Source organism: Mus pahari, chromosome 13 (genome assembly GCF_900095145.1).
Source record: "Mus pahari chromosome 13, PAHARI_EIJ_v1.1, whole genome shotgun sequence".
Taxonomy (NCBI): Eukaryota; Metazoa; Chordata; class Mammalia; order Rodentia; family Muridae; genus Mus; species Mus pahari.
The window spans coordinates 58,698,743-58,712,644 of record NC_034602.1 but is presented as its reverse complement, the minus strand read 5'-3'; the positions used below and the strand labels follow the sequence as shown (position 1 = coordinate 58,712,644).

Here is a 13,902-nt window from a genome sequence, read left to right as displayed (position 1 = left end):
TGTCTGTCTTCATGAGCTTCTTTTCTCAGTATGTGTGTGTGTGTGAGAGAGAGAGAGAGAGAGAGAGAGAGAGAGAGAGAGAGAGAGAGAGAGAGAGAGACTGAGCAGGATGGCTCTGCTGCTGGTCTGAGGTTCCCCTCTGTTAAAATCAGCCAAGTTGGCATTCAGAAGCCGTAGTTACTGTCCTTGCAAACAGCCCAGCGAAGACACCTAAGAGACCACCAGTTCCGGAGGTGTTTCACCTGGCTGTAAATTTAGCTGTCATGGCCTCCGAGCTCATCTGTATTGCCTTTGTCTGAGGCACCCTGACTGTGCAATCTGTTCTTTATGATTTTGGAACCCATTCTCATGTAGACAAGTACTATTGGATTGGATGTGGAAGACGGCTCATTTCTAAACCCTGAGAGTGGTTTTTCGCTTTTTCTTTTTCTTTTTAGAGCAGAGTCCATTTCCCAAACAAAACATTGGTAAGTCATATGCGCGATTGATGAAAGCTAAGCTGCTCCAGTTAGCGTGAACGGTAGAGAGGAGCCTCTTCGACTCCTCCTCTGCCTCCAAAGTGCCTCATGGTGGTCCATGAGGAGCCTCCCAGGACTCTGGGCACCACTGAGTGCAATATGAAGACTGTATTATGTTACATCTGTGTGTGGATGTTTTAGGACTGTGTTTTTTAAAAGCATCAGAGCATCACTGTCATGCAAGATGCTGCTAAGTATATTCGAGTGAGTGATACATGATGCCGTAGACACAGTAATCACATTACATCGAAAACATTCTAAAAGTGGAGAGATTTGGAGAGCTTCTGCTAAAAAACAATATTTTTAATATATGACAGAGTAAGTGAAATTTTTATAGTATAATTAAACTTGCGGTTATAAACTCTCATATCCCTCCACTATTTGTCCAAACTAGAGACTTGGTTTTTAAATTTGAGTTAAACCCCGCTCTTCCTTTGGGAGTTATAACTCCTACATAAGCTTGAAACTATGTGGCCAGGCGTGGTGACACATGCCTTTAATCCCAGCACTCAGGAGGCAGAAGAAGGGAGACGGCTGTTTGGAGCCAACCTACTCTACATAGATAGTTCCAGGCTCACTGATGCCACATAGTGAGACCCTTTCTCAAAGGGTGGCTGCATGGATGGATGGATGGATGGATAGATAGATAGATAGATAGATGATAGATTGATCCAAAAAGGCCACATCCAAGAGAATACTGCCATTCATCCTTTACTGTGACACTGCTCCTTTTCTTCCGAGACATCCATGTCTTAGAATTAACTGGTTTCACTTACTCTCCAGGGCCATGCCACAGGGAATAGAATGTGGGTGGTTTAAAAATGTCCTAGATGCTGGGCGGCGATGGCGCATGCCTTTAATCCCAGCACTTAGGAGGCAGAGGCAGGCAGATTTCTGAGTTATACAGAGAGACCCTGTCTCAGAAAACCAAAAAAAAAAAAAAAAAAAAAAAAAAGAAAGAAAGAAAGAAAGAAAAAAATCTCCCAGATACTGTCCTCTCTGTAGACAGTTATTGCTAGAGAAGATTTGGGATTCAGCGTTTATGGTGTTTGGGTGCTAGCGTTTGCATTCCTATCATAGACTCTTCAGAATAATACAAACTTCTCACTCTGAGTTGTTTCTAGAGTAGATTACTAGTACTTTGTTACTGAGTGTGAGATGAACGGTAACGTTTCTTACTAGGAAAGGCCAAGTTTCTCAGCCGTTAGAAAGTAGAGAGGATTAAGACGTGGAGGGGCTGGCGTCCTGACAGGTCCTCCTGCTGCCTTGACCCACTTTGTGGTCCGAAGCACCTCATCTTCTCTTTGTCACCACCTGAGAGAATTTACAGTTGTCTCATTTTGCAGACAACAAACTCGCCCTGTTTTGTTGCCCTTCGCCTCCTTCCTTGGGAGGACAGGCACTATATTCAGACTCAACACTTCACCTCAGGGAGAAGCCACTTCAGGTGTGCTCTCTGCTTTGAAAAAAAAAAAAAAACAACAAAACCAGACTATTTTTAAAAACTTAAGTTTTTGATCCACTTAATTATATGTGCTCAGAAAGGATTTTAAGTAACGATAATCAGAAGGTTTTGAAGGTCCCATGGTGATTGTCTCTATGAAGTTTTCTCGCCTGCTTACTGTAATCTGCCCTTTTTAATTTTATTCTAACATTTCTAAGACATGTATATTATTTCTGCCTCCTCCTCATATGATGCTGCTATATTCCTTTGAAATTAACAGAACACAGGCCTCTGGTTTAGCCCTTCACATAATTAAGTTAAATCATCAGTCGAAATTTGTGTGTTTTCATAGTAGCTACAGGTTTGGTTTTTTTTTTTTTTTTAAATATTTATATTCATTTGCTTCAATAGGAAAAAGTTATGTCTTTAGCACTGCTGCTCTATGCAGATGCCTGCCTATGCAAAGGCAGGTCGTGTACTCAAGAGTTAGAGAAAGCCATGCAAAATGCAGTGTATGTGCAGACTGAGCATGAGAGACAAAGTATTTCCCTGGTGACAAAAGTTTTATCTTTTGTTTCAAGTTTTCAGTTGGAAAATATGTTTTTCAAAGTGAGCATTTTTTTTCCATCTGTCAACATATTTTCAAAAACAGATTATGAGCCAGAGGGTCCTTTATGAGCAAAGGAGTAAAGTCAGAATGCTGTAACTTCGGTATCATCTCACCCATTCTGCCTTTTGTGATTAACATAAATCTCCCGCTAGACTGAGGCCTGCTGCAAGCAGTGACTGTGTTCATCACATTCCTCACTCTGTCCCCGGTGTTTGACTGTCTGGCCTGTGTTAATCACTCAGTAAATATCTGATGAATAAATGAATTATTCAGTCAAGTAAATTATTGAGAAACTAGAGCCTCATAGGTGTTTTCCTAATGAGAGCCTGCCCCCAGCTCGAGTTTTGTGTGTGCTCATCTGGGTATCCAAGATGGCGCCACAAAGGATCAATTTACGAGTATGTTAGAAAAAGAGGAGGTAATTTGTATGTCATTCATTCTTTAGAAATTTAGGCACATTCACTCCTTTAAATGCTCTTCCCATGTTACTTATATATAAAAGGAGGAGAAAGATGCTTGAAAAAACTCAACAACAGATATGTTGAACTCTGATGTATAACAGGCTCTAAAGCATAGTAATGGGAACTGATCAAAAACCTCTGCTTTCCTTTTAGTTCCTTTGGAAAGGAACAGCACACTGACACACACACACACACACACACACACACACACACACACACAAGGTGTAACTCTAAACAGGGCTAGAGCCCTGGACACTGAGACAAGGTATTAATATAGTATATTGAAGTCATAATCTTTTTTTATTTTCCCCTTTATCTCCCTAATTTTCCCTCAACATCTAGTTGATATTTTGAGGATGTTTATAGATTGCCTCCGTGTGGTGCAATGCAGACCAACCGTGACATCCATGTGACTGAGTCCAATAGCCTTGTGTCCCTTGCGGCATGTGGCAAGAAGCAACTTAAGAGTTTCCTAGAGGCATTCTGAACTTAATAGAAAACAGGACTTTTCTTGAGTGCCGATGGCTGCCAGGTTCAGGGAGACTTCGGAATCACAGTGGAATGCCTCCTCAGATAAAACTACCACATCTATTCTTAGTAGCTGCAAATGCCACTTCTCGTTTGTACTAAAAGCTGGGTGAACGTTTACATGGTGTACCAGGGACTGTGCGGTTGAGAATACTGGTAGTTTCCTGGTTTATTCTTTGCTTGAGAACATCTGCAGCTTGTCAGCTCATCTGCAAGTCAGTCCCGCCCTTTTCTGCACAGTGACTGAGCTTCATGTCTTCTACTCTTCCCCTGATTGGTTTGTTTGGTTTTTTTTCTCAGTGTCAGGAATCAAACTCCAGGCTTCACACTTTCGAGTCAGGCAACATTACCACTAACGTCACCTCCCAGATACCCTGAGTATTTAGTTCGGGGGTCTCTAAAGTAACTCTATAAGGTGGTCCGTTAGGATGGTCAGAACAATGGTGGGCCTTCATTTCATCTTTTTTGTACTTTCACAGTGCAGATCAGTTTTAATAGTATGAACAAGTATGTCATTGGGAGATGTGTCTTTGTCTTAGTGAAGGATTTATTGCTGTGAAGAAACACCATGACCAAGGCAACTCTTATAAAAAGAAACCATTTAATTTGGGGCTGGCTTACAGTTTCAAAGCTTTAGTCCATCCATTATCCTCATGGTGGGAAGCATGGCATCATGCAGGCAGACATGGTGCTGGAGGACCCGAAAGTTCTACAGATTGATCCAAAGACAGCCGGGAGGAGGCTAGAGTCCACACTGGGTGGAGCCTGAGCATAGCAGACCTCAAAGCCCACCTACACTTTTCTGGAGGCCACACCTCCTCCAATGAAGCCACACCTCCTAATAGTGCCACCCCTATGGCCAAGCATTCAAACTCATGAATCTATGGGGGATGGGGGGCATACCTATTCAAACTACCCATAGTCATATTGGTTAAAAACTACTCAAGATTGTTTTTCCTCCTATACTACACAAAAAAGTTTGGGATGCTCTATCTAATTTCATCCCCAGAAGAATACTATCAAATCAGTAATTTTACTCTCTTCTTGCTGTTGTGAAAGTAAGATTCCCAGGTAGCTTAAGTTACTAGCTATAGGATATATCCATGTTGTCAGCTGGCAGAACAGAGATTGAAAACAAAGTTCTGTCTTAATTCCAGTCTCATGGTGAGAGTCTGTATGTGAGGCTGCCAGGTCGGTTGAAAAAGAAAACAATATATAAAAATATTGGAAACAAAAAAAAAGAAGCATAATAAAGTGTGCAGTTGTATAATCATAAGACCAGCATTTGGGATAAGAGTGGGCTTACTGGGTACTTCTCCATTTAGTAAGTGAGGCAGTCCATACTCTTTATAGTATGTGCCTTAAAAATGGACATAACAATTTTCATGATTTCCCTTCAGCTTGTGATCTTAGAATACCCATGATTTCCTGCCATTTCTGATCATGTGCTCCCCGTTGCTGGTGGGAGTGCTCCCTCCTTACCAGCTCTCCTTGGTGGACTTTCCACTCTGGGCATGGCTGGCGTCTGACTCAGCTAGGATAGATAGATGCGCTGTTTTTGCGAGACACACCCAAATCACTTCTCAGAGCCTGATTCTTTTTCAGCTGGGTGTGTGAAGTTCTGGCCTTGCTTGCCAAGTCCTTGGGTTTATGAGTTCAAATGGGATTTCTGTGGTTCAGAAGAAAACATCAAGTCAAAGCCTTTTTCTTGGCCTTAGAAGAATGACCCAGTTGCATGCTCTCTCCAGAAGCATCCAGCAAGCATTCCTGTGAATTAATGTCCTCAGTTTTAACGCCATAGCCCAGCTTGAACTAAAAGGGAAGAGGTAGGAGCTCTTTTGTAAATGAAACCACAATGTGGTCTGCTAAAGGATGCTGAGAAAAAAAAAAAGGCTCAGAGGCCAGTGCTTGTACAGTGCAGACCACAGAAGAGCCTGGCTGGCTTTGAAAACCAATTTTGGTACGGATCAGAGAGTCCCAGGCACAGCCGGTCCCAGGATCACTAAAGTTCAAGACTGAAGAACAGTGGTATCTTAACTGTCATCTGTGCCACTGTGGTGGCACCCACCACCCATGCCACGTGGTGACAGGCAGGCAGCCTCTGGCTATTTCCCATGTTAGGTGGATCGTGGAGATCCAGCTCAGATCCTCATGCTAGCTCAGCAAACACTTTGTCAACGGGGCCATCTCCTCAGCCCCCAAACATTGCATTCTTACAATGTGAAGGAATGTTACTCTGATGGTAACTCTATGTTATTATAGTTAAGAAGTTTTTCCTGAAGTGTAGGATTGCTCCCCTGAAAGGGGGGGGGGGTAGGGAAGACCTGGGAATGGAAGACCAGAAGCCAGGCCAAGGAGAAGGTAGATATTAAACAAGGATAGAGTATTCTATCAAGAAGGAGGCAGGTGCAGGGGCGGAGCAACTACAGGCATTCTGCAGTCTCAGGTCTGCTCATGCGAGCCTGATGGCCACATTCACCCTCTAGCTTTCTTTACTGGAGCAAAGCTACCTCCGTCTGGTTACATACTGCCTTTAGCTGTTTTTACGTTCTAATGGTAGAATTCAGTTCCTTCACGGAATTGTGACCCTCCGAGCCTGAACTATTTACTATTTATTATTATTATTATTATTATTATTATTATTATTATTATTATTATTATTATTATTAGAAAAGTGGGTTGACAATCTGGCTCCAGACCAACAGTTCTTAGAGTGAGGGCCTCAGAGCAGCAATTCTACAGGAAACTGCATAGTCCCAGGCTTCCAGTGAACTCTGGTCAAATGAGATCCCAGGCTTCCAGTGAGCTCTGGTCAAATGAGAAATTAGTTCTGTGTGTGGAGCCCCATGGTGTGTCACTGAACCCCTAAGGATTCTAATGCCTGCTGAGGTGAATTACCCTCACTGAAGGCAAAGCAAGGCAGAGTTTAAGAAGAAAGTTTCCAGCTATACTTTTTTTCCTTTTCTCTTAGAGATAGGCTATCACTCTCAAACTCAGGACATTGGCCCCACCTAGTTTCCAATTCACTGTGGTCCTCCTACCTCAGTGTCCTGAATGCCAAGAAGGAACGAATGAACAAACAAGTGTACCTGTGTTAAGCAGTTAATCTCTAAATATGAAACTGGGAGCTGCGTGTGGAAAGAGGGAATCAGGTAACCCTGTCAGGATGGCTCAGAACTGGGGGGCTGAAACACATTCTATGAGAAGAGTAAAGGCTGTGTGGGAGGCAAATGTTTGTTTAAAGACCCGGTGTTTGCATCAGACCCCTTCCCACCTGGTTCCTCTGGCTCCTACAGTCTGAGCTCAGCTGTTCCTCTCTTTGACTCCAGATAGTATGTCCGACCTCCTGGTGTCTAGAACCTTCTTCTCCTTAGGAAATGTTAGGTGTTAGTAACACCTCACCCTCCTAGACATAGTCTTACCAGGGTTATTGTGTCTTGCTTGGTAATGTGTATACTTACTCCAGGGGTAAAATTCTGCATATCAATACTGTATTTTTATCTTTAGAGAAACTGCTGCCGAGCAGACCGTTTTACACTCAGAAGCATGAATTGACTATTCTATTTTCCCCATTTAAAACATAACAGTCCAAATACTGATGACCTACTTGCTAATATGAAAATATAGGTCACTTTGAAGGCCTGTTACTTAGTAAATTCTATATGCACTGACAGGAAAAACACAGTTTCTCTATCCGTCTTAATATGTGGTACTGGCATATACTTGAAGTTCTTAAATATTCTATATGAAAGTTTTTATATTCACTGGGGTAGAAATTTTACATTTATCTCCCCTTTAAAAAAAAAAAAGACTGCATACTTGAGAGACATCTAAAGAAAAAGTAAGATTATTGAAGGCTTTTGTAGGTAAGTAAATATTATTTCACAATTTTTCTTTGATAACTGAATGCATAGTATGTCAGAGTCATCAACCCAAAACCTTTATAACTTTAGGCGTGGTGAAATTTTTGAGAGTAAAATTAGCATTTAGGATTTTTTTCATTCCATATTACCATGGGAATTTCCTGGTGTTTCAACACATTCTGAATATATAATTCCCACAGTGGCCATTAATGGCCATCTGTGTAAGGTAATACATATTTGAGATGAAATTGATTACTGCCTGAACACTTTGGAGCAATAATCAGGAAAAACACACAAAGTTCACATCTTTTTTCCTAATGACAGCTGTGTAGCTGAAATAATTAATTTCCAAAAGCAAAGCAGCCTATCATTCAAGATCCTAATCTCACCATAAAAGATGCCAGATGCAAAGGACGGGAGCCTGCTGAGACTCCTGTGATGGTGGTGACTGCCATCCATTTTCCAGGGCCTCTTGGGATAAAAGGAAATGAACAGCCTCTGGGGTGCAGCTTCTTTATTCATACCCAGTTAGGACAGATGCAGTTTTGCTGGATGCTCACAACTGTTTGCAATACATGTAAAAACTCCTGTAAGAATAGCCACCTACTGTTTAGCAATGGGGGATGGTGAACTGGGGGGGGGGGGCAGTAACCAGAAAGTCCCAGATGCCAGAAAAGAAAGAGCCTCCCAGGACCCCACAGGGATGACATTAGCTGAAGCACCCCATAAAGGGGAGGGAGAACCTGTCGAGACCATAGCCAGAGATTAGGCATGCCCCCCTCCCCAAGTTGAGGGATGGAGGCACCCACCCATCTCCACAATTTTAGGCCAGAATTGCTCCTGTCTAACGAAAATACAGGGAAGAGTGGAACAGAGACTGAAGGAAAGGCTATCCAGAGACTTCCCTACCTGGGGATCCATCCCACATGCAGACACCAAACCCAGACACTATTACAGATGCCAAGAAGTGCTTGCTAACAGGAACCTGATACAGCTGCCTCCTGAGAGGCCCTGCCAGATCCTGACCAATACAGATGGGGATGTTCCATCAGACTGAGCACAGGGACCCCAGTGGAGGAGTTAGGGGAAGAACTGAAGGAGCTGAAGAGGCCTTATCTGGCATCAATGGGAGGGGAGGCCTTGGTGCTGTGAAGGCTTGATGCCCCAGTGTAGAGGAATGCTAGGGCAGTGAGGTGGGAGTGGGTGGGTGGATGGGGGAGCACCCTCACAGAAGCAGGGTAAGGGGGGATGGGATAGAGGGTCTACAGAGGGGAAACCAGGAAAGGGGATAACATTTGAAATATAAACAAATAAAATATCTAATTAAAAAAGAAAAGAAAAGATAGCCACCTACTCACGCCGCTCTGTCCTGCTCACCGACTTGGCGACATACCTCCTTGGTGGCGTACCTGACTGGCCCCACGCCTTTGGTTCTTTAAATGATTTTTGCTTGCCTTGAAAATGCCTCCCCTTTGCCCGGATAAAACCAGACTCTTTCCTTCTTTCAAACATGATTTCAACGCCATCTCTCCAGTGAAGTCATTTCATTTTTATAGCTTTGTGTGTGGTAATGTGCACCTACACATTTTCTGAGCTCATTTTCCTCCCTAGAGGAGAGCTGGGAACTACACAAATACATGTGTTCATAGACTGTTTGTATCTTGACTCACACTAATTATCTAGTTACCCCTTAGTTTGGACACTTCCAATGGTTTGTTTCCGAGCAATCTCCATTGATGTTAAAATGGCCTCCCTTAGAATCAAACCTCCCATAGGATATTTAAGATGTGAGCACAACTCCATCTTTATTCTCGAGGGGAAACGAACCAGGATGATGTAACTGCAAATACCCTAAAGTCGATACAAGGGTCGATGGGGCCACTGTGTGCATGTTAGAATACAGCAACAGCACAGCTTCATCATGGACGTTAAACCTTTCTGCCTCTTCTCCTTGAGCTTGGTGATAATTATTCATCAGGTTATGATAGATTTCAAATCTGCTACCTATTCGAGATAATACAAGACTATCTTCTTTAAAAAGGAGATGTGCCTTTCTGTTTCTGTGTCACTGAGTGCAGTGTGCATCAGGTATGTCTGACAGCTATCCTGGGGACTCAGAGCACACTAAGAAAAACACGGTCTCAATGGTAGCAATATTTTGGAACATTTGGTTTTGGATTTTGTCTTTTCTGTCACTTAAGGACTCACTCTCAATGCCACTGGGATGCAAAAATAAATAACACAATCCCACAGTTCAGCAAACCTTGCAGAGTCCAACATTCAAACGCCTGATCTTAACCCAGGTTGAGTGTCCCTTGCCTGACATGCTCAGACCCAAAGTGTCTCAGAGTTTTGTTTGCTGTTTTGTTTTGCTTCCTAGATTTGGGACTTGTCTACATAGTGAGGTTTTGGGGGGGAATGAGACCCAAATCTAAACACAGAATTCATTTTTTTTCATACACCCCCTCACTCACATGACTGAAGGTGGTTTTGTGTTGTAATTATCCACATCTTCTTGCACCTACGTTTTGACTGCCACCTGTCACCTGAGGTTTTCCCACTTGGGACATCATGTTGGTACTTGAACACATACAGATTTTGTACCACTTCAGACTTCAATTTTTTTTTCCTATTGTAAGGGCTCAATCTGTATGGTAAGTGGAAACAAGTTAATAATAAAGAAAAAAAAAGTTAGCAGAATTCTGAGCCGAAAGCTAAAAGAAGCAGTAACATTTGAATTTGACTTCACTGTACGGGTCAGGTGTCACTAGACAAGGGATGAGGGAGAAGGTGGGGCTGTATGTATAGACATACTCTACAAGTACCTTTCATATCCTTGGCCCTCCATCACTTGTAGAAGAGGCTGTTGGAAGGCTAGTTTCGCACTCATTCCCACCCATATTCTGCATGGAGGCTAGGCAAGCTAAGTACATAATTGGGGACAGCCCTGTCACCTAGCCTGTCCAGCTGGCCCTGTTTGGAAATATGTTGAGACTTGTGCTCTGCTTTCCAAATGAGAAACAGATATACTTGGTATTGGCTCCTTGCTCTCCACTTCAGAATAGCCATTTTAGTTGTGCCTAGGGACAACCTCTCTGAAATATTAGATGGAATGTAGAGTTGAATGTGGAGATGTGGTTGAGTTTCCAGTCACTCCCTACCTCGAGCCTACTTACGTGAGAAAAACCAAACCTTCCCCTATGTCATTGTGAAGAGTTTTCTACTGCAGCTAGATGTACCCCCAGCTGATACAGGCATAAACTACATACACATGTAGCATGTGCTTGCTTCATGTCTTAGTGTGATGCCTTGGTAATTCTTGAGATGTTTGTCTTGACTATTGCATAATAATCAGACTTGTCTTGATTATTGCATTTGTTATGGTAATCTGTGTTCAGTAACCTTTGCTGTTGTAATTGTTTTGAAACACCATAAGCTTAATAAATGTGTGTGCGTTCTTGTGGCTCCATCAGCTAGCCGTTCCTTCATCTCCCTCCCACTCCATGGGACTCGCTCTCTGAGCTACAATATTAAAAGTAGATTCCCTCTACTGTCACTTCCAAGTATTTAAGCAAAAGGAAGGGCTGAGTGTCCCTCATTTTAAATCCAAAGCTGGAGATTATTAAGCTAAACTAGGAACGCATGTCAAAAGCCAAGAAAGGCTAAAAAGCTTCTCTTTTTTCACCAAATAGCCAAGTCGTGACTATCATTCTTAAAGGAAGTTCAAGTCCTGTTCCAATGAACACAGGAATGATACGAAAGCAAAACACTATCCCGACACTGATGTGCAGAACGTCTTAGTGGTTTGTTAGCAGATCAAACCTGCTAAAACATTCCCATCAGCCAAAATCTAATTCAAAGCAAGCCCTTGGCATCGGTGGTTCAGTGGTGGAATTTGCAACCCCCACCCCCACCCCCCAAGCAAGCTTTTAACCTCTTCAATTCTGTGAGGGGGGCTGCAGAGAAGAGTTCAAAGCCAACAGCTTGGCTAGTGCTTTAATTGAAGAGCCTGCCTCCATACGTGGGGGTTCAAGGTCAACTAGCAAGCACTGGATGCAGAAGATGCGGAAGCTGTCCAGAAAGTCTAGCTGAATTCAAACAAGCTTCTAAAAAAAAAAAAAAAAGCCACCCAAAATATTCATAGCTAGAGAGGAGAAAAAAAAAAATCCCTGCCTGACTTCAAAGGGACACATTGGGACAGATAGAGCTGGTACCTAAGGTACACGGGTGCTCATTTGCCATCCTGAAAGTCTCGGGGCCTTTAAGGGTTATACTATAGTAAATCTACTCTCCCTGTAATCTGTGTGTGTAACAACAAAGCCCGTGTGACATATCTGTGTATAATATGGCGTGCCGAACATTTGGTGTTTATTACTGACACATAACAGCTCGGGAAAAAATTATTTCAAAATCTTACTGCTCATTGACAATGCACCTGGTCACCCAACGATTTTAACAGACTCATAAACACAGGAAGATTAATGTTCCCATTCCTGCCAGCACAACATTCACCATGCAGCCCACAAATCAATGAGCAAACTCAACTTTTAAGTCTTGTTACTTAGGACAAACTTTCCATAAAGGCTATCAGTACAGTGGATAGTGATTCTCTGATGAATCTGGGGAAACAGAAAAGCTTTTGGAAACAATTCACCATCCTCGATGCCATTGTACTTCACAAAATGATGTAAAAATAACAATATCTTAAGGGACCATGGAAAAGGTTAAATCCAGCCCTCACAGACTACTCTCGGGGATTCCAGACTTCCAGGAAGGGATAACTGCATATGTGGCAGGCATAGCGAATGATCTAGAGGCTGTAAATGAACTTCTGTAGTCACATGTAAAAACTTTAGTAGTCAAGAAGAAAACTCTGCTTTCTTGCAGTGGGATCTATTACTGAGGAGGACACTATAAAAATTGTTGGAATGATAATAGGGGATTTAGAATGTTCCAGAAACTTGGTTGGTAAGGCAGGGGCAGAGTTTGAGATGAGTAAGTCCAACTTTGGAAAAGTTCGGCTCTGAATCAAAGACTGTCAAACAGCATTGCAGACTGCAGAGAAAACAGTTCGTGGAAGGAATGACCAACCAAGGGCAGATTCCATTGTCATATTTTAATTGGCAAGCTTCTGCCAAGGTGTCAGCAGCCATCAGCATCAAGGCAAGATGCTCACAGGCAAAAACATCCTGATTCCTGAAGGCTCAGGTGACCATGGACATTTGTAAGCAATAAGTCATTTTTTTAATTAAAATGCCCATATTGTTTCTTCATACATGATGACATTATACACTATGTGGGTTAAAGTATAAGCGTAACATATAGTCCCCGAGAAAACAAAAAGTTCATGTGACTTTCTGCACTAGGCTCTTTTGCTGTATCATGGTGCTCTGGAACTAAACTGCAGCGTCTCTAAACCATTGGTTATACGGTTTAGGAGAAAGGTACAGCCTTATCCACTGGAGCCCTGTGCCGGCCTCGCCTTCCAGCACACAGATCTCAAGCCCTGTGGAAGACACTCTGCCTGGGTTTTCTTGGAGACTCATGCTATCACTCAACTTATTCTTCCCTCCCCATCACTTTTAGTTCTGTTGAGTGTGTATTTCCTGACACTGCAGCAAAGTGAAATTTAATCCTTTTTAAACGTGTCCAACTTGCTTCTCCCTGATTTATTTCTAGTAACCACCTACTCCTTTTTAGCTGACCTTTTAATGTCCCTGTGTGTGTGTGTGTGTGTGTGTGTGTCAGACAGACAGACACAAATTTGTTTTGTTGTGGTTTTTTAATTTTTTTATGAATTAGACCCTTACTTTGGAAAGAGTTAATGTAAAGCTGCTTCAGGGAGTCTCATTCTCAGCCAGAACGACTGGATTAAAGTCGAGGATCCTTAAGAAAGAAAGCAGAAGAATGCTTGGAATTTATGCCCAAGTCTATGAATTACCTTTGTCTCTAATTCTTTAAAAAAAAAAAAAAAAAAAAAAAAAAAACATATTTCAGAGGCAGGTGGATTTCTGAGTTCTAGGCCAGCATGGTCTACAAAGTAAGTTCCAGGACAGCCAGGACTATACAGAGAAACCCTGTCTCAAAAACAAAACAAACAAACAAAAAAACAAAACCCATATTTAAGCTTTTGTTCTTACCCAGTAAAGTTATTTTCCCCCTTCAAATTTTCAACACTTTTTTTTTTTTTTCCAGAATCTTCAGCTACTTGGAGCTACAGCCATTGAGGACAAATTGCAGGACCAAGTGCCTGAAACCATAGAAACGCTAATGAAGGCTGACATCAAAATATGGATCCTTACCGGGGACAAGCAAGAAACGGCCATCAATATTGGTAATTCACTCCACTCAGATTTTGAACCCTGATACTTCCAACAGGCTGATGTGTTTTAATGAGATGAATTATAAGCTGTGTTTCAAAGACAAACAAAAATGTGTAGCTGGGGAGGCTGAAGACAAGGGCTTTCATCCTAGCGTG

At 42.3% G+C, this 13,902-nt stretch overlaps 1 protein-coding gene across 4 annotated transcripts in view; it reads left to right on the top strand.

Moving 5' to 3' along the window:
- The window catches only part of Atp8a1 (ATPase phospholipid transporting 8A1), a 226,668-nt gene that overhangs the window by 119,833 nt on the left and 92,933 nt on the right, over positions 1–13,902 (top strand). For all 4 annotated transcript variants that reach the window (XM_021211312.2, XM_021211313.2, XM_029545002.1 and 1 more), the window contains one exon: positions 13,620–13,758. In XM_021211312.2, coding sequence (XP_021066971.1) covers positions 13,620–13,758 — 139 coding nt within the window. The remainder of the gene's footprint in view (positions 1–13,619; positions 13,759–13,902) is intronic.